The following is a 20874-nucleotide window of genomic DNA, read 5'->3' as shown; positions in this document are numbered from 1 at the left end:
GTGGTGGCAGGTGCCTGTAATCCCAGCTACTTGGGAGGCTCAGGCAGGAGAATCGCTTGAACCCAGAAGGCGGAGGTTGCGGTGAGCCAAGATGGTGCCCTCGCACTCCAGCCTGGGCAACAAGTTGTGAAATTCCCTCTCAAAAAAAAAAAATGATATTCATATGAAGTTTCTTAATACTGTCTATAATTGAACTATTTTGCAAACACTGAACATCTATGTTACACTAAACTATGTTTTGGGAGAAAATTTTCTTTTTCTTTTTTTTTTTTGAGATGGAGTCTCACTCTGTCGCCCAGGCTGGAGTGCAGTGGTGCGATCTTGGCTCACTGCAAGCTCCGCCTCCCAGGTTCATGCCATTCTCCTGCCTCAGCCACTCGAGTAGGTGGGACTACAGGCGCCCACCACCACGCCTGGCTAACTTTTTTTTGTATTTTTAGTAGAGACGGAGTTTCACCGTGTTAGCCAGGATGGTCTCAATCTCCTGACCTCGTGATCCACCCACCTCGGCCTCCCAAAGTGCTGGGATTACAGGTGTAAGCCACCGCGCCTGGCTTGGAGAAGATTTTCTAAAAACAAATCAGTGTGAAGCTGGGCTTATATGTTGTTTGCTTGCTTTTAAAAATTCCTGCTGGGCACGGTGGCTCACGCCTGTAATCTTAGCACTTTGGGAGGCCGAGGCGGGCAGATCACAAGGTCCAGAGAACAAGACCATCCTGGCCAACGTGGTGAAACCCCGTCTCTACTAAAAATACAAAAAATTAGCTGGGCATGGTGGCATGTGCCTGTAGTCCTAGCTACTCAGGAGGCTGAGGCAGGAGACTCACTTGAACCTGGGAGGCGGAGGTTGCAATGAGCCGAGATTGCGCCACTGCACTCCAGCCTGGTGACAGAGTGAGACTTCATCTCAAAAAAAAAAAAAATTCCTAACAATATGAAATGCTCTCAAGGAACAGAGCTTTCTTTTGTGAGTGCAAATTACCTTATATTTCTCCTGGGAATTTTGAATGGGTCTTCAATGTTCTGGTCTTCCCATTGTTTTCCTAAAATTTAGACCCAGAAAAGTCATTATGAATTAGTACAAAATTATGAAAAAAGTATTAGATTCTATATTCATAATTCTCTGCACCCATGCCTGGTTTATTCCCCAAAGTGTTAAGGAGCCAGAAACACTTGTTCTCTAGTTCACTAAGTGAAGGAATATTGTCACCTTTACCTATAGAAGCCAGGTTCCTGAAGGTTTCCCGCATCACATCCCTGTAGAGATTCTTCTGGGAAGGATCCAGCAAAGCCCACTCTTCCAGGGTGAAGTTCACAGCCACATCCTCAAAGGCCACTGAATCCTGAAACATCCCACATGTGTGGAGGAGGAAGGTTGAGACGGACAGCACTGGGGGCCTAGACTTTATTCGCAAGAAGTTCTCAGGATGCTGTGCTTTCCAAACATTTATTTCAAGATTCTACAGTCATCAAACTTACCCTCTGTCTAGACTCACTTCCTTCCACAAAGCAATTCTGCTGCTAGAACTGGCCTAGCAACGGCAGAATAGGAACATGCCTCTCTGCTGGGAGAAGTATGTACTGCCCGGGCCACCCCTAATGTCTCTCTGTAAGGTGGGCCCGTAGCACCTGTTGTAACAAACATGTAGTGGCCGGGCACGGTGGTTCACGCCTGTAATCCCAGCACTTTGGGAGGCTGAGGCGGGTGGATCACGAGGTCATGAGATCGAGACCATCCTGGCTAACAAGGTGAAACCCCCATCTCTACTAAAAATACAAAAATTAGTCAGGCGTGCTGGCGGGCGCCCATAGTCCCAGCTACTCGGGAGGCTGAGGCAGGAGAATGGTGTGAACCCAGAAGGCGGAGCTTGCAGTGAGCTGAGATGGTGCCACTGCACTCCAGCCTGGGCAACAGAGCAAGACTCCATCTCAAAAAACAAAAAAAAAAACATGTAGTAACTAGAGTGCAGAAAAAAGTTAACATTAGCCACCCTGAGACTGTGTATCTTTAGAAATGCTTGTTAACAAAGTTTGAGCTTTGACAGTATCTGGGTACTGGATTTTAGACAGGATCCCACCAACCTAACTGATAAAAGAGTCATAACTTATTAGAACAGACTCCCATAGCAAAATCTCTGTGGGAAGCAGTACAGGGATAGGAAAACCTAAATTGCAACTGATGAATTACTAAAGGCTAAGTGTAAAAATCTGGCTGGGCACAGTGGCTTACGCCTGTAATCCCAACGCTTTGGGAGATGGAGGCAGGAGGATCACTTGAGCTCAGGAGTTCAAGACTGGCCTGGAAAACATAGCGAGACCTCTTGTCTACTAAATAGTTTTTTTAATTATCTGTTTAAAAAAAAAAGAGGTAAAAATCCAGGGCGTCCAGTCATAGGGGGCCCCCAGAAATTTGTGAGCTCTACCTCCAGAAACTTTATCAGTTCTCACAGTGAAGATCATAGAAAAATTGCTTCCTGCTTATGGCAGGAAGAGGGTAAGAATAGTCATCTTGAAATATGCTCAGGAATTGTTCTTAACACGTACCACCTTCAGGCCAGGCACAGTAGGTCATGCCTGTAATCCCAGCACTTTGGGAGGCCAAAGACCAGAGGATGGCTTGAGGTCAAGAGGTCTAGACCAGGCTGGGAAACCAAGTGAGACCCTATGTCAGGAAAGGAAAAAGGAAAGGAAAGGAGAGGGAGGAGAGGGGAGGAGATGGGAGGAGAGGGGAGGGGGGAGGGGGAGGAGAGGGGAGGGGAGGGGGGAGAGGGGAGGGGAGGGGGGAGAGGGGAGGGGAGGGGAGGGGGGAGAGGGGAGGGGAGGGGGGAGAGGGGAGGGGAGGGGGGAGAGGGGAGGGGAGGGGGGAGAGGGGAGGGGAGGTGAGGGGGAGAGGGGAGGGGAGGTGAGGGGGGAAAGGGGAGGGGAGGTGAGGGGGGAGAGGGGAGCAGAGGGGAGGAGAGGGAGGAGAGGAGGGGAAAGGGGAGGGGGAGGGGAGGGGGGATGGAGGAGAGGAGGGGAAAGGGGAGTGGGGGACAGGGAGGGGAGGGGGAGGGGGGAGAGGAGGGGAAAGGGGAGGGGGAGGGGAAGGGAGGGGGGACAGGGGAGGGGAGGGAAGATGGGGGAAGGGAGGGGTGAGAGGAGGGGAAAGGGGATGGGGAGAGGAGGGAGAGGAGGGGAAAGGGGAGGTGAGGGGGGAGGGGAGGAAAGATGGGGAGGGGTGAGGGGGAGGGGAGGGGTGAGGGGAGGGGTGAGAGGAGGGGAAAGGGGAGGGGGAGGGGAGGGAGGAGAGGAGGGGAAGGGGAGGGGAGGGGAAAGGGGAGGGAGGGGGGAGGGGGAGGGGAGGGGGAGGGGAGGTACACATTCATAAATGGTAAAATGACTTTTGGTGAGTGTGCCCAGATTCATTATTGGAAAAAAATACTTTTCAAAAAATGGTGCTAGGCCGGGCGCGGTGGCTCACGCTTGTAATCCCAGCACTTTGGGAGGCTGAGGCGGGTGGATCACGAGGTCAGGAGATCAAGACCACGGTGAAACCCCGTCTCTACTAAAAAAAATACAAAAAATTAGCCAGGCGTGGTGGCGGGCGCCTGTAGTCCCAGCTACTCGGAGAGGCTGAGGCAGGAGAATGGCATGAACCCGGGAGGCAGAGCTAGCAGTGAGCCGAGATTGCGCCACTGCACTCCAGCCTGGGTGACAGAGCAAGACTCTGTCTCAAAAAAAAAAAAAAAAATGGTGCTGACCTGGGTACGAAGATGAGAATAGAGACTGGGGCCTAATTGAAGTGGGAAGGTTGGAAGAGGGTAAGGGTGGAAAAGAAACCTGTCAGATACTATGCTCACTACCTCTGTGATGAAATACACCTGCCCCCAGTAACACACAATTTGCCCATGTAACAAACTTGCACAGGTACTCCCTCAACCGAAAATAAAAGTTGAAAAAAAAAAAAAAATGGTTCTGGGAAAACTGGCTACTACATGTGAAAAAATGCAGTTGGGGCCGGGCAAGGTGGTTCATGCCTGTAATCTCAGCACTTTGAGAGGCCGAGGCGGACAGATCACCTGAGGTCAGGAGTTCCAGACCAGCCTGGTCAACATGGTGAAACCCCATCTCTATAAAAATACAAAAAATGAGCCAGGCATGATGGGCTCGTGTAGTCCCAGATACTTGGGAGGCTGAGGCAGGAGAATTGCTTGAAACCAGCATGCAGAGGTTGCAGTGAGCTGAGATCGCCCCACTGCACTCCAGCCTAGGTGACAGAGTGAGACTCTGTCTCAAAAAAAAAAAAAAGAAAGAAAGAAAGAAAGCGGGCCGGGCACGGTGGCTCACATTGGTAATCCCACCACTTTGGGAGGCCGAGGCGGGCGGATCACGAGGTCAGGAGATCGAGACCATCCTGGCTAACACAGTGAAACCCCATCTCTACTAAAATAAAAGCAGTTGGACCCTTAACTTACATACAAAAATGAAATCAAAATGGATCAAAGACCTAAAGGTAACAGCTAAAACTAAACAACTCTTAGAAGAAAATAGTAAAAATTATGCAGGCCATTTTTTTGGACTAAAATCCTATACTACTCCCCAACAAATGAGACCAAACCGAAATGGAGTCACTCATGCTAAGTGCCACATGATCAAACTAAAATTTTTTAAGAAGCAGGTAGATCCTCAAACATACCCAGTTTTTCCCCCAAACAGGAGACTCACAGCAACCAATAGGAAAGGGCCCAGTCAATCTCAGCCGGCATAATAAGGACGTCCCCTCTGCTTTACCCTTTCAATAAAAGTAACCTGATGTTAACCAATCTGCTTTGTTGTTGTTTTGTTTCCCCTGTTCCTTACAAAAACCACCCTTCTGTCATGCCCAGCGGGAGCTCTTATTCGATTTTATAGAATGGGATGGTGCCCCAATTCATGAATTGTAAATAAAAGCCAACTGGATCTTTTAACTCTGTTCTAATTTTCGTTTTTAAACAAAAACCCAGGGCAAAAGTTTCTATTGGGTTTGGCATTGATTTCTTGGATAAAATACCAGAACATGGTTCACAAAAGAAAAAAAGACAAATTTTATTTCATCAAAATTAAAAACTTGTGTGGGCCAGGCAGCTGGAGGAAGAGGATTCCTTGAGCCCAGGAGGTTGAGACTGCAGTGAGCTGGGATCACATCATCACTGCACTCCAGCCTAGGCGACAGAGCAAGACCTTGTCTCTAAATAAATAAATAAATAAATATGTGTGTCAGAAGACACTATCAACACTGGGAAAAGGCAACCAGGGAATTGTAAAAAGTATCAGCAAATCATCTATCTGGCAAGGTGTTAGTACCTAGAACATATAAAGAACTCCTATGACTCACAACAAAAATCAGCGACTCCAAAGAACAAGTGTTGGTAAGAAGGTCAAGAATTTGGGGTCGGGCACAGTAGCTCACACCTGTAATCCCAGCACTTTGGGAGGCCAAGGCGGAGAGATCACTTGAGGTCAGGAGTTGAAGACCAGCCTGGCCAACATGGTAAAACCCCGTCTCTACTAAAAATACAAAAATTAGTCAGGTGTGGTGGCACACGCTTGAAGTCCCAGCTACTCCAGAGGCTGAGGCAGGAGAATCGCTTGAACCCGGGTGGTGGAGGTTGCAGTGAGCTGAAATCATGCCACTGCACTCCAGCCTGGGCAACAGAGCAAGACTCAGTCTCAAAAAAGAAAGAAAACATTTCAGCAAAGAGTTCAGTGATCTAATTGGCTATTATTAGCAAGTCATGAATCAAGAAACATCCCATCTATGAAACAGAAAGGCGCTCCATAAGTTTGTTGATCTAAAAGGAAGAAACTTAGGCAAAATCAATATAAATGGACAGTCTATTGGGGCCGGAGCTAAGGACTGCAAACCAGGAGTACATTCAAGTTGCCCTGAATATATACTCTAATTAGCAGCAGTTAACACAAGGTTTTGTTGTTGTTTTTAGACAGGGTCTTACTCGGTCACCCAGGCTGGAGTGCAGTGGCGTACTCACGACTTACTGCAACCTCAACCTCCCTGGGCTCAGATGATCCTCCCACATCAGCCTCCATAGTAGCTGGGACTGCAGGTGCACACTACCACATGTGACTAATGTTTTTTTTTATTTTTTGAGACGGAGTCTCGCTGTCACCCGGGCTGGAGTGCAGTAGTGCGATGTCGGCTCACTGCAACCTCTGCCTCCCGGGTTCAAGTGATTCTCCTGCCTCAGCCTCCTGAGTAGCTGGGACTACAGGCACACACCACCACGTCCAGCTAATTTTTGTATTTTTAGTAGAGATGGGGTTTCACCATGTTGGCCAGGATGTTCTCGATCTCCTAACCTCATGATCCACCCGTCCTGGCCTCTCAAAGTGCTGGGATTATAGGCATGAGCCACTGCACCCGGTCTGTTTTATTTTTTTTTAGAGACAGGGTCTCACTATGTTGCCTGAGCTGGTCTCAAACTCCTGGGCTCAAGCGATCCTCCTGCCTCAGTCTCCCATAGTGCTAGGATTATAGGCGTGAGCCACTATGCCCGGCCACATGTGGATTCTTAAAGGCAAAAAGGAGACAAATGGAGTGGGCTGATACAAAGTTGTAGGGAATTCTCACTGGTTTACAGAAATAATATTCATTAATGATGGGCTATATATACTGTTATGCTATAAGATGTAGGATATGATGTCTGTGTGGCATTAGGTTTATTTATAGCTAGTTGTAACAATAGCAAGCAGTTCCAAGACATGAATACATAGCTCAAAGGGGGTAGTAGAACGTGATTGCTGTCTCATTTGAATGCCTCTGGGCCTAATTTGAAAGAGCTCATATTATTCAAATGAAAATTCTTTGCTTTCTTCAAATTGAGTAGAGGAGGTGGGCTTTACATGCAAAAAAGGGGTGAAGAAAGCAGAAATAAAAACAAAAAGGGTGGGAAGCAGTGGCTCACACCTGTAACCCCAGCACTTTGGGAGGCCGAGGCGGGCAGATCACGAGGTCAGGAGATCAAGACCATCCTGGCTAACATGGTGAAACCACATCTCTACTAAAAATACAAAAAATTAGCCAGGCGTGGTGGCACGTGCCTGTAGTCCTAGCTACTCGGGAGGCTGGGGCAGGAGAATCGCTTGAACCCAGGAGGCAGAGGTTGCAGTGAGCCGAGATTGCGCCATTGCACCCCAGCCTGGGCGACACAGCAGACTCCATCTCAAAACAACAATAACAACAACAAAGTGTTATATCATTTCAAAATTATTTTCCTTATAGGACTAAAGCAGAGGTGACTTCCTTTTTTTTTTTTTTTTTGAGACGGAGTCTCGCTCTGTCGCCCAGGCTGGAGTGCAGTGGTGCAATCTCGGCTCACTGCAAGCTCCGCCTCCCGGGTTCACGCCATTCTCCTGCCTCAGCCTCTCCGAGGAGCTGGGACTACAGGCGCCCGCCACCACGCCCGGCTAATTTTTTTTGTATTTTTAGTAGAGACGGGGTTTCACCGTGGTCTCGATCTCCTGACCTCGTGATCCGCCTGCCTCGGCCTCCCAAAGTGCTGGGATTACAAGCGTGAGCCACCGCGCCCGGCCTAAGCAGAGGTGACTTCCTTATCATGTTGACTCAGGTTAGCTGGGACCCTTCTGATTGGCTAATACGAATCCCCAGTGTTTTGGAAAACTGGCCTATTTTAAAGTTTAGTATGATTATGTGGCACCCGCCATCAGACGCCATTCTGGTCTCGGCTGTTTGGGCCTAGTGCAGAAGCTTAGTCCAAAACAATGGCCTCCCATAAATTTTATCTAACAATACATACAATGAGATTTTTTTTTTGAGACAGGGTCTTGCTCTGTTGCCCATGCTGGAGTACAGTGGTGTGATCTCAGCTCACTGCAGCCTGGACCTCCCAGGGCTTATGCAATCCTCCCACCTTAGCCTCCCAAGTAGCTGGGATTAGGGGCATACACCACCACAAGTGGCTAAATTTTTTATCTTTTGTAGAGATGGAGTCTCACTATGTGGCTCAGGCTGGTCTCAAACCCCTGGGCTCAAGGGCTCAAGTGATCCTCCTGGCTCAACCTCCCAAAGTGCTGAGATTACAGGCATGACATACCATGCCCAGCTTGAGATATTGTTTAATATTTTTATCTAGGACAAGCAGTGGCTGATGCCTGTAACCCCAACACTTTGAGAGGCCAAAGCAGGAGAACTGTGTGAGCCCAAAAGTTCAAGACCAGCCTAGGCAATATACTGAGAGTCTGTGTCTACAAAAAAAATTTAAAAATTTTATTTGGTAGTCCCAGCTACTCAGGAGGCTAAGGTGGGAGGATCCCTTAATCCCTGAAGGTTGAGGCTGCAGTGAGCTATGATCGTGCCACTGCACTCCAGCCTGGGTGACAGAGTGAGACTATCTCAAAAAAAAAAAAAAAAAAAAGACATCTGTCACATGCTATAAAATGGATGAACTTTCAGCACATTATGCTAAGTGAAATAAGCCAGTCAAAAAATATGTATTATATGGTTCTTCAATAACTCCTGCGAGGTTGTCAAACACATAAAAGCAGGAAGTGGATGGTAGCTGCCAGCCAGTGCAAGGATGGGGAAAGGAAGTTATTCAATGGCTATGAATTTTAACTTTTGCAAGATGAAAATTTTCTGCAGATTAGTTACATGAGATAAGTATAATTAACACTACTGAACTGTACACCTAATTATGGTTTAATTTTCTGTTATGCATTTTTTTACAATTAAAAATTATTTTCAAAAACCCAAATAGATTTGTAAATGGGCAAAGAATTTGAATAGCCAATTCTCTATGAAATACACAAGTTGCCAACTGGCATGTGAAAGCCAACCAGGGTTAAGAATTGGCAGCAACTGGCCGGGTGCGGTGGCTCACACCTGTAATCCCAGCACTTTGGGAGGCCGAGGTGGGCGGATCACAAGGTCAGGAGTTCAAGGCCAGCCTGGCTAACACGGTGAAACCCCGTCTCTACTAAAAATACAAAAAAAATTAGCTGGGCGTGGTGGTGGGCACGTGTGGTCCCAGCTACTTGGGAGGCTGAGGCAGAAGAATGGCGTGAACCCGGGAGGCGGAGCTTACAGTGAGCCGAGATCTCACCACTGCACTCCAGCCTGGGTGACAGAGCCAGACTCCGTCTCAAAAAAAAAGGCAGCAATTGCTTGAAATGTCTTTCAAAAAAAAAAAAATGTCTTTCAAAAACCCTGCCGGGCACGGTGGCTCAAGCCTGTAATCCCGGCACTTTAGGAGGCCGAGACGGGCGGATCACGAGGTCAGGAGACCGAGACCATCCTGGCTAACACGGTGAAACCCCGTCTCTACTAAAAATACAAAAAAATTAGCCAGGCATGGTGGCGGGTGCCTGTAGTCCCGGCTACTCAGGAGGCTGAGGCAGGAGAATGGCATGAACCCGGGAGATGGAGCTTGCAGTGAGCCGAGATTGCGCCACTGCACTCCAGCCTGGGTGACAGAGCAAGACTCCGTCTCAAAAAAAAAAAAAAAAAAACCCTGAAGCTACCTGAGCCAACAGATTATGGCTGAGACATATGATAGACCATCTAAAGCCTGGGAAGAAAAGCTGAGGAGAAAAATTTCTTTCAGAAATTAGGATACTCAAAAAAAAAACCCAGGTATGCTGGGGAATTGAGAATGCCCCCTTCATGCCCAGGAAAGAACGCATTTCCAGAAAAGACCTTTTCTGGGCTCAGAAGAATTCAAAAGAATTGAATTCAAAAGAATGGCATGAACCCAGGAGGCAGAGGTTGCAGTGAGCTGAGATTGTGCCACTGCACTCCAGCCTGGGCAACAGAGCGAGACTCCGTCTCAAAAAAAAAAAAAATTCAAATCCCACTTTTCAAAAACAAAATCATAAAGAAGACAGAAAAATACGGCTCATCAATGGGAAAAAATTGAGATAAACCATCTTTGAGAATCCCCAGTTATTGCGCTCACTGGACGAAGACTTTAAGCAACTGTCTTAACTGTGCTCAAAGTAGTAAAGACAACCCTGGAGAAAGAAATAAAGAAAACTAAGAAAAGGATGCGTACAACAACATCAACAAAAATTACAGGTGCAGTGGCTTGCGCCTGCAGTCTCAGCACTTTGGGAGGCCAAGGTGGGCGGATCACAAGGTCAGGAGTTAGAGGCCAGCCTGGTCAACATGGTGAAACCCCGTCTCTACTAAAAACACAAAAACGTTAGCCGGGCATGGTGGCAGGCACCTGTAATCCCAGCTACTCAGGAGGCTGAGGCAGGAGAATTGCTTGAACCCAGGAGGCAGAGGTTGCAGAGAGCTGAGATCGTGCCATTGCACTCCAGCTCTGGGCGACAGGGCAAGACTCAGTCTCGGGGAGGAGAAATACATATATATATACAATATATATATATATTATTTTTTAAAAGACTACACAGAAAGTACGGATCTGGAAGATGCAAAGCACAACTAAAATGAAAATTTCTCTATAGGTGTTCAATGGCAAATTTGAGTAAGCAAAATAAGAATCAGCTAACTTGAAGATAAAATTAACCACCTTGAAGAAAGAAAAAATAAATTTGAGAGAATGGGAACAATTGTTGGAGTTTGGTTGCACAACAAGGTGAGTATAGTTAACACTACTAAGCTGTACCCAAAAATGCTTAAGATGGTAGATTTTTATTGTTTTTATAGCCACATTAATAATAATAAATTGTTGGACATGGTGGCTCACGCCTATAATCCCAGCATTTTGGGAGGCTGAGGTGGGCACATAGCTTGAGCTCAAGAGTTCAAGACCGGCCTGGACAACATGGCAAAACCCTGTCTCTACAAAAAATACAAATATTAGCTGAGCATGGTGGCATGCCCTCTAGTCTCAGCTACTCAGGAGGCTGTGGCAGGAGGATGGCTTGAACTCAGGAGGCAGAGATTGCAGTGAGCCGAGATGGCACCACTGCACTCTAGCCTGGGTAATAGAGCAAGACCCTGTCTCATAATAATAATAATAATGTTATTGTAATAAACCAGCAAAAAACACATTGATTAGAAAATGGGCAAAATTGGCTGGGCATGCTGGAACACACCTGTAATCCCAGCTACTCAGGAGCCTAAGGCAGAAGGATCTCGAGCCCAGGCGTTCAAATCCAGCCTGGGCATCATAGCTCTTTAAAAAAAAAAAAAAAAAAAAAGTGAAAATAAAAATAAATAAATAATAAATGGGCAAAGAACTTGAATGGACATTTCTCCAGGATATATACAAATGGCCAATAAGCACATACAAATATGCTCAACACCACGAATCATTAGGGACACAGATTTTACACAATGTAATTTCAAATGATTACTCACCACTTGAATAGCTTTTGTCTCATGTAAAATATACAATGACAAAAAGATAAATCTTTAAAATTGTTATTTATTATTCTATGGAAAATTATAAACAACTAAAATATTATAGCTGCATCAAATCTAGCATGGGGAAACATAATTGAAGATAATGTCAATTGGAGAGGAGAAGTTGACATCTGGGATTGTGGCAAGGGAAACCAGAAACTTAGGAACTTATTTTGAGCCTGGTATGGTTTGGCTGTGCCCCACCCAAATATCATCTTAAATTGTAGTTCCCATAATCCCCACATGTTGTGGGAGGGACCCGGTGGGAGGTAATTTAATCATGGGGGCAGTTACCTCCGTGCTGTTCTCATGATAGTGAGTTCTCACGAGATCTGATGGTTTCATAAGTGGCTTTTCCCCCTCTTCGTTCTGCACTTCTCCTTGCTGCCACCATGTGAAGAACAGGTCTGCTTTCCATTCCGTCATAATTAAGTTTCCTGAGGCCTTCCCAGCCATGCTAAACTGTATGTCAATTAAACCTCTTTCCTTTATAAATTATCCAGTCTCAGGTATGTATTTATTGGCAGTATGAGAATGGACTAATATAGTAAATTGGTACTGGGTAGTGGGGTGCTCTGCCATAAAGATACCTGAAAATGTGGAAGCAACTTTGGAACTGGGGAACAGGCAAGGGTTGGAAAAGTCTGGAGGGCTCAGAAGAAGACAGGAAAATGTGGGAAAGTTTGGAACGTCCTAGAGACTTGGAGGGCTCAAAAGACAGGAAGATGTGGGAAAGTCTGGAACTTCCTAGAGACTTCTTGAACAGCTCTGACCAAAATGCTGGTAGTGATATGGACAATAAAGTCCAGGCTGAGGTGGTCTCAGATGGAGACAAGAAACTTGTTGGCAACTGGAAGCAAAGGTGACTCTTGTTATGTTTTAGCAAAGAGACTGGCGGAATTTTTCCCCTGCCCTAGAGATCTGTGAAACTTTGAACTTGTGAGAGATGACTTATGGTATCTGGTGGAAGAAACTGCTAAGCGGCAAAGCATTCAAGAGGTGACAGAACATTAAAGTTTGGAAAAATTGCAGCCTGACAGTGGAACAGAAAAGAAAAACCCAGCTGGGCGTGGTGGCTCATGCCTGTAATCCAGCACTTTGGGAGGCTGAGGCGGGCGGATCACCTAAGGTCAGGAGTTTGAGAGCAGCCTGAGCAACATGGCTCAGGGTGTTTCATGGAGAAACCCCTTCTCTACCAAATATGCAGAATTAGCTGGCCGTGGTGACACATGCCTGTAATCCCAGCTACTTGGGAGGCTGAGGCAGGAGAATCACTTGATCCCGGGAGGCAGAGGTTGTAGTGAGCCAAGATCGCGCCATTGCACTCCAGCCTGGGCAACAAGAGTGAAACTCTGTCTCAAAAAAAAAAGAAAAGAAAAACCCATTTTCTAGGGAGAAATTCAAGGCAGCTACAGAAGTTTGCGTAAGTTAATGAGAAGCCAAATGTTAATCACCAAGACAATGGAGAAAATGTCTCCAGGACACATCAGAGAAATTCATGGCAGCCCCTCCCATCAGAGGCCCAGAATCCTAAAAGGAAAAAATGGTTGGTTTCCTGCGCCTGGTCCAGGGCCCCTTGCTGTATGCAGCCTAGGGACTTGGTGCCCTGTGCCCAGCCACTCCAGCCATTGCTAAAAGGAAGCAAGGTACAATTCGGGTCATGGCTTTGGAGGGTGCAAGCCCCAAGCCTCCACAGCTTCCATGTGGTGTTGGTCCTGTGGGTGCACAGAAGACAAGAATTGAGGTCTGGGAACCTCTGCTGAGATTTCAGAGGATGTATAGAAACGCCTGGATGTCCAGGCAGAGGTGCGCTGCAGGGGCGGAGCCCTCATGGAGAACCTCTGCTAGGGCAGTGCAGAAGAGAAATGTGGGAATTGGACCCCCCCCCCACAGAGTCCCCACTGTGGCACTGCCTAGTAGAGCTGTGAGGAGAGGGCCACCATCCGTCCTCCAGACCCCAGAATGGTCAATCCACTGACAGCTTGCACCGTGCACCTGGAAAAGCCACAGACACTCAGTGTCAGCTGTGAAAGCAGCCAGGAGGGGGGGCTGTACCTTGCAAAGCCACAGGGGCAGAGGTGCCCAAGGTTGAGGGAGCCCATCTTTTGCATCAACATGACCTGGATGTGAGACACAGAGTCAAAGGAGATTTTTTTTTTTTTTTTTTTTTTTTTTGAGACAGAGTGTGGCTCTATCACCCAGACTGGAGTGCAGTGGCACAATCTCGGCTCACTGCAACCTCTGCCTTCTGGGATCAAGCAATTCTCCTGCCTCAGCCTCCCAATTAGCTGGGATTACAGGCACATGCCACCATGCCTGGCTAATTTTTTATATTTTTAATAGAAACAGGGTTTCACCATGTTAGCCAGGATGATCTTGATCTCCTGACCTTGTGATCCGCTCGCCTCGGCCTCCCAAAGTGCTGGGATTACAGGCGTGAGCCACCATGCCCAGCCAAGGAGACTATGTCAAAGCTTTAAGATTTAATTACTGCCCTACTGGATTTGGGACTTGCATAGGGCCTCTAGCCCCTTTGTTTTGGCCAATTTCTCCCATTTGGAAAGGGCATATTTACCCAATGCCTGTACCCTGACTGTATCTAGGAAGTAGCTATCTTGTTTTTGATTTTACAGGCTCATAGGCAGAAGGGACTTACCTTGTCTCAGATGAGTTTGGACTTGTACTTTTGAGTTAATGCTGGAATGATTTAATACTTTGGGGGACTGTTGGGAGGGCATGATTGTTTTAAAATGTGAGGATACGAGATTTGGGAGGGGCTGGGGGTGGAATGATATGGTTTGGCTGTGTCTCCACCCAAATCTCCTCTTGTAGTTCCCATAATCCCTGCGTGTCATGGGAGGGAGCAAGCAGGAGATAATTTAATCATTGGGGTGGTTACCTCCATGTTGTTCTCATAATAGTGAGTTCTCATGAGATCTGGTTTTATAATGGGCTTCCCCCACCTTTACTCTGCACTTCTCCTTGCTGCTGCCATGTGAAGAAGGACATGTTTGCTTCCCCTTCCACCATAATTGTAAGTTTCCTGAGGCCTCCCCAGCCATACTGACCTGTCAGTGAAATTTCTTTCCTTTATAAATTACCCAGTCTTGCGTATGTCTTTATTAGCAGCATGAAAACAGACTAATACAGAGCCCTGGGAAAAACTAGGCTGAAGAGGCTGGGCACGGTGGCTCACGAGGTCAGGAGTTCAAGACCACCCTGGCCAAGATGGTGAAACCTTGTCTCTACTAAAAATACAAAAAAAATTAGCCAGCCATGGTGGTGGGCACCTGTAACCCTAGCTACTTGGGAGGCTGAGGCAGAGAATTGCTTGAACCTGGGAGGCAGAGGTTGCAGTGAGCCGTGATCACACCACTGCACTCCAGCCTCGCGACAGAGCAAGACTCCATCTCAAAAAAAAGAAAAACTAGACTGAAGAGGTCTCAAGTATTCCTTCCTTCACCAAACTTGAGTCAAGCTCCTCAGAGCCCTCTTCTTAACTAGGCCTTGGCATTGGCCTGCAGAAGTCAGTTTCAGCAAGAATCCATCTAAGGTAGTTTATAGAGACTCCTCCTACCTTAATATCCAATCAAGTTCTTTTTCCCCCACCTATGAGACCCAACCAAGTTCCATTCTCTCCCTCACCCTGTCCATTGGCTATAAATCCAATAATATTCCTGCTGCATTCAAGGTTGAGTTCAATCTCCCTCCCCTATTACAGCTCTCATGACTCACTGCAATTGTGCCTAATAAACTTTTCCTTGACATTCTTAACAAGTTTCCAGTGCAATCTCTCTTTAACAGGGAACAAGGTTGTAAACTTGAGACCCTGGTTCATATATCTGAAATGCATAGGGGATGATAGGCTCCCTCCCACTGGGGATGAAGGAGCTGGGAACCACACATGCCATTCTGCTGGGCCCACCCAAGTCTGAATCCATGGAGGGGGAGGGTGTCCTGAGAGTATCTCCCACCCACAAACCCAAAACACCAGGCTCAGATTTCTCTCCAGATGTCCACTCCCTGTTGTCACCCCATGATCTGAGTGAGATCCAGGATTACAGGTGCACAACTGCCCAGAGAGAGGTCCAGGAGGTAGGCTGCCTCCTACAGTGATGGGACAGGATACCTGGGAGTCCTGGCTGCCAATTCAGCCCCCACCCTGATGGAGTGTGATGGAGGGGACTGAGACTCAGGCTGCTTCTGGATACAATTCCCCACCAGACACAGGATTTGCAAGTCGTTCTTCCACTTGGTGAATTATCTTTTCAAGTTCTTGGTGTCCTTTGAAGAACAAAAATTACCAATTTTGATGAAGTCTAAACTTTAGTTAGTAACATATTAGCTCACCAATTCTGATCATCATCATATATGATATATTGACTCATCAATTATATGATATATATGATATCATATTTATGTACTTTGGGAGGCCAAGATGGGAGAATCACTTGAGCCCAGGAGTTAGAGATCAGCCTGGACAACATAGTGAGACCCTATCTACAAAAAAAAAAATTAGCCAGGTGTGGTGGTGCACACCTGTGGTCCCAGCTACTTGGGAGGCTGAGGTGGCAGGATCACTTGAGCCCTGGAGGTCTAGCCTGCAGTGAGCAGTGACTGCACCACTGTACTCAAGCCTGGGTGACAGGGCAAGACTTTGTCTCTTAAAAAAAAGAAAAGAAAAAAAAAGAAAAGTAGGGGAAAACAATCACCTGTGGAGGAGAATATGAAAACTCTATGTATTGGGCCGGGCGCGGTGGCTCACGCTTGTAATCCCAGCACTTTGGGAGGCCGAGGCGGGCGGATCACGAGGTCAGGAGATCGAGACCACGGTGAAACCCCGTCTCTACTAAAAATACAAAAAAATTAGCCGGGCGTGGTGGCGGGCGCCTGTAGTCCCAGCTACTCGGAGGCTGAGGCAGGAGAATGGCGTGAACCCGGGAGGCGGAGCTTGCAGTGAGCCGAGATTGCGCCACTGCACTCCAGCCCGGGCGACAGAGCGAGACTCTGTCTCAAAAAAAAAAAAAAAAAAAGAAAACTCTATGTATTATCTGTTCAATTTTTCTGTCAAACGACAACCGGTCTAAATAATGAAGTTTATTAAGTAAAATAGTGAATAAAATACCATTTCATGGAAGATTCATGGTTATGTGAAACAGACAGATGACATATAATATAACATATAGGATGATATCACTTGCACAAAAAACAGACAAAAATAAGGCCGGGCCCCGTCTGGGAAGTGAGGAGCACCTCTGCCCGGCCACCCATCGTCGGGGAAGTGAGGAGCGCCTCTGCCCGGCCTCCCATCGTCTGGGAGGTGAGGAGCGCCTCTGCCCGGCCGCCCCGTCCGGGAGGAAGTGAGGAGCGCCTCTGCCCGGCCGCCCCGTCCGGGAAGAAGTGAGGAGCGCCTCTGCCCGGCCGCCCCGTCCGGGAAGAAGTGAGGAGCGCCTCTGCCCGGCCACCCATCGTCTGGGAAGTGGGGAGCGCCTCTGCCCGACCACCCATCGTCTGGGAAGTGGGGAGCGCCTCTGCCCGACCACCCATCGTCTGGGAAGTGAGGAGCGCCTCTGCCCGGCCACCTATCGTCTGGGAATAAGTAAGGAGCGTCTCTGCCGGGCCGCCCCGTCTGGGAAGTGAGGAGCCCCTCTGTCCGGCCGCCCCGTGTCTGGGTAGAAGTGAGGAGCTCCTCTGCCTGGCCGCTCCGTCTGGGAGGTCTACCACGGAGGCCAGAAGCAATGTGGGGGCTGGACGTGGTGGCTCACGCCTGTGGCCCCGGCACTCTGGGGGGCGAGGCGGGTTGATCACTTCGGGCTAGGAGTTCGAGACCAGTCTGGCCAACTTGGCGAAACATGAAGAATACAACAGACAAACCAACCAACCAACTCAATGACAACAAAACAGGTCTACCCTGGAGTCATACTCTAATTTTTTCTATTTTCCTCCCTTTCTGATCCTTTATCCCACTTTCTTTTTCTTCCTCTTCCTTCTCCCTCTTCTTTGTCAAATAGAGGATTGAGTTATTATCACTGATCCATATAAAGTCCCTCTCTCATTTATTTTAACTCCCACCCCCATTTCTATTCCCCGACTTCCCATGTGCAACCTTCCTAATATGTTTGATACGCATCTTTTTGTTTGTATGTATTTTTAGAAAATGTTTATTGTTTTTGTATGCAAAAAAAATTAATAAAAAAAAAAAAAAAAATAAGGCCGGGCGTACTGGCTCACACCTATAATCCCAACACTTTAGGAGGCATAGCCGGGTGGATTGCTTGAGCCCAGGAGTTCGAGACCAGCTTAGAAGGCATGGCAAAACCCCGTCTCCACAAAAAAAAAAAAAATACAAAAATTAGCTGGTGTGGTACTGTACACCTGTAGTCCTAGCTTGCTGGGAGGCTGAGGTGGGAGAATCGCTTGAGCCCGGAGCCAGAGGTTGCGGTGAGCCAAGAGCGCCACTGCACTCCAGCCTGGGCTACAGAATGAGATTCCATCTCAAAAAAAAAAAATGCTAAGAATAGCCAAGATGTTGTACAAAATACAGTTAAGGTTGTTAACAGACTAAATGTTTGTATTCCACCACCATCCCCTGCCCAAAATTTCATTTGCTGAAATCCTAACCCCCAAACTAAATGCAGAAACCAGCACATGTGAAACAAACAGGCAAAGAAACCAAAAAAACCCTTTTTGGCATAATATTAATGGTAATAACTTACTAAAAATTCAAAAGAGGAAAAGCCAAGCAAAATTCAGCCTAATGATAAATAGAGGGTAAAACTATTAAGAACCACCTTTTAAAAAGGAGGACCTGGTCACCTGTAGGGTACAGACAGGAGATGAGATCAGGACATACCAGAAATGCCCAACGCCCATTTATTAACCTGGGTAGTGAGTCCATGGGTGTTTCACACACCCCACTCTCCTCTCCTCACACTGTGGAAATACTCCCTCCTCCAAGGTCTCAATTCTTACCAGCGAACACTTACCCAGAGTCAGGTGAAGGTTCCGATCTGTAGTGTCTTTTTTCATATACCATTTCTGACACCAAATGTGTGGTGTTTGCTGAACACAACCAAATCTCCAATTCTCCAACACCAATTAAGCATTCAAATTAATTCTGACACTACCCAGAGTTAACGGGGACCCCACAAGTTCAGGGCTCATTACCATAACACTGCCATACTGCAGATGCCAGTCACAAGCCCCAGGGATCACCCTCAGCAACTGCATATAAATCAGAAATGGTGAAATGGAAGGGATGGATGTAAGGGAAAATGGCGGCAGAAGATTGGGCGGGTAGGTAATCCTGGAAATAGCTATAGTTAAAGAAATTCTCCCATCTTTTGTATTCTGCAGGAGCAGGTTATGCAAAGAAACACTCTTCTCATTACGACTTAGATGACACTGCTTTTTTACCTATGACAAAGCCAAACACAAACTAGAAATGCCCTTTATTTTCCTCACAATTGATTAGCTGAACAGCTTTGTCTTCAGTGATCAGTCAGAACAAAGTACCTGTTAACAAAACTTTGGTTAAGTTTCTCTCCTTCCACCAGCCCCTGAACTTTGACCCACCCTCAGCCTGAGCCTATATACAACCCCTCTGATGACCCTCCTAAGAAGAGACTGCCTTCAGGATGTAGGTGGGATTTTGCACCCTGCATCCTGCCTTCCACTTCCCACCTTCTTTCTCATCATTTGCTCCTCCCTATGAAAGAAAATCCTTTTCTGCCTAAACTTTGAGATGCTTGCAGATTTTTTTTTTTTTTTTTTTTTTTTTTGAGGCAGAGTCTCACTCTGTCACCCAGGCTGGAGTGTGGCGGCACGATCTCAGCTCACTGCAACCTCTGCCTCCTGAGTTCAAGCAATTCTCCTGCCTCAGCCTCCCGAGTAGCTGGGATTACAGGCATGCACCACCATGCCTGGCTAATTTTTGTATTTTTAGTAGAGATGGGGTTTCACTATGTTGGTCAGGCTGGTCTCGAACTCCTAACCTCGTGATCCGCCCGCCTTGGCCTCCCAAAGTGCTGGGATTACAGACGTGAGCCACCACACCCGGCCTGAGATGCTTGAAGATTTTATACTTGGTGCCTTCTCCCCTTTCAATTATCCTTTAGAATAAAGTCATTCCTGTCTGGTGCGGTGACGCTCCCCCCAACAACCCCCCATAATCCTGGAATTTTGGGAGGCCAAGGTGGGAGGACTGCTCAAGGCCAGGAGTTAGAGACCAGCCTGGGCAACATAACAACATCCTGTCTCTATTAAAAAAACTTTTTTTAAAATATAAGCCAGGCATCATGGCACATGCCTGTAGTCCTAGCTACTTGGGAGGCTGAGGTGAGAGAATTCCTTGAGCCCAGGAGATCAAGGCTACAGTGAGCTATGATCGCACCACTGCACTCCAGCCTAGGAGACAGAGTGAGACCCTGTCACAAAAAAAAAAAAAAAAAAAATCACTCCTTACCTAAATCCAGACTTGTTTCATTAGAAATGTCTACAAATAGACCCAAGATAATAGCAAGTACATTCTCAGTAAGGCATCACCTCAACCACCTCTGCCTATGAATCCCCAACTTTCCAGGGCTCTGAGCCTCTCTCACTATAAAGGGCTCCACCCAAGGTCAGTTGTGAGCAGCTGGGACACTGCAGGGGAGGCTCCCCAGCAAGAACTGGGCCTATAATGTCCTCTCTTTGAAAGCTCAAGATTGGCCTTAGTTTGAAGTCACTAGTCTGCTGTCTGTTTCCCAGTCAAGGTTATACACTTAATTTTCAATGAGAAAATACGCAGGGTTTGAAGATTCCAGCAAAATCACTCAAATTCACTGTTTATAGCAAGAAGGAGATTGTAAGGCACTTATATTTCATACCTTAACAGAAAAAGTAAAAGTATCCATTCTCTTCAGACAATAAACACATTATTTATTCTTTCTGTGGTAACAAATCATGTACTAAATCATATTGGAACACTTCTAGAAGTTGCCAAGTCCTGTCCTATTAGGACTTCGCATTAAACTCTGATGTCTAGATAACAGGAAGAGAACAGTTATCCACTGTCACAAGTTTGCCACCCTGCAAAGCAGAGGAATTGATGTTTTGTTTAATCTCTGTAATTCACCAACTTATTTGCTATACTTACTTGTGGAAATGTATTCACTTTTCTGCAGTCATGACAGAAGAGGGTTTTTCTCTTTCTTTTCCTTAGTATTCCCAACACTAAGGCCTGGAATTCCATTTGAAATCCCCACGCCCCACCCCCACACAAAAAAAAAATAACACACTTGAGAAACTTACTGCACTTGCTTTGGGAAAGAAAAAAATAATAATTTTTTTTTTTTTTTTTTTTTTTTTTGAGATGGAGTCTTGCTCTGTTGCCCGGCTGCAGTGCAGTGGTGCAATCATGGATCACTGCAAGCTCTGCCTCCCAGGTTCATGCCATTCTCCTGCCTCAGCCTCCCAAGTAGCTGGAACTACAGGCGCCCGCCACCACGCCTGGCTAATTTTTTGTG

At 46.9% G+C, this 20874-nt stretch overlaps 1 protein-coding gene and 1 long non-coding RNA gene across 3 annotated transcripts in view; both read right to left on the bottom strand.

The window, feature by feature from the left end:
• ZNF627 (zinc finger protein 627) overlaps positions 1–20874 on the bottom strand; it is a 35148-nt gene that overhangs the window by 11411 nt on the left and 2863 nt on the right. For both annotated transcript variants that reach the window (XM_055239965.2, XM_063616117.1), the window contains 2 exons: positions 1217–1343; positions 983–1043 (listed from right to left, as the gene is read on the bottom strand). In XM_055239965.2, coding sequence (XP_055095940.1) covers positions 983–1043; positions 1217–1343 — 188 coding nt within the window. The remainder of the gene's footprint in view (positions 1–982; positions 1044–1216; positions 1344–20874) is intronic.
• LOC134732295 (uncharacterized) lies at positions 11373–15486 on the bottom strand. Its single transcript, XR_010115292.1, has 2 exons — positions 12823–15486; positions 11373–12720 (listed from the first exon to the last, which is right to left on the bottom strand). It is a non-coding gene; the product is annotated as an uncharacterized lncRNA (long non-coding RNA).

The sequence above is a fragment of the Symphalangus syndactylus genome, chromosome 13 (assembly GCF_028878055.3).
Source record: "Symphalangus syndactylus isolate Jambi chromosome 13, NHGRI_mSymSyn1-v2.1_pri, whole genome shotgun sequence".
NCBI classification, from domain to species: domain Eukaryota; kingdom Metazoa; phylum Chordata; class Mammalia; order Primates; family Hylobatidae; genus Symphalangus; species Symphalangus syndactylus.
Note: the sequence above shows the minus strand (reverse complement) of the source record. Positions and strands in the feature narration are given on the sequence as shown.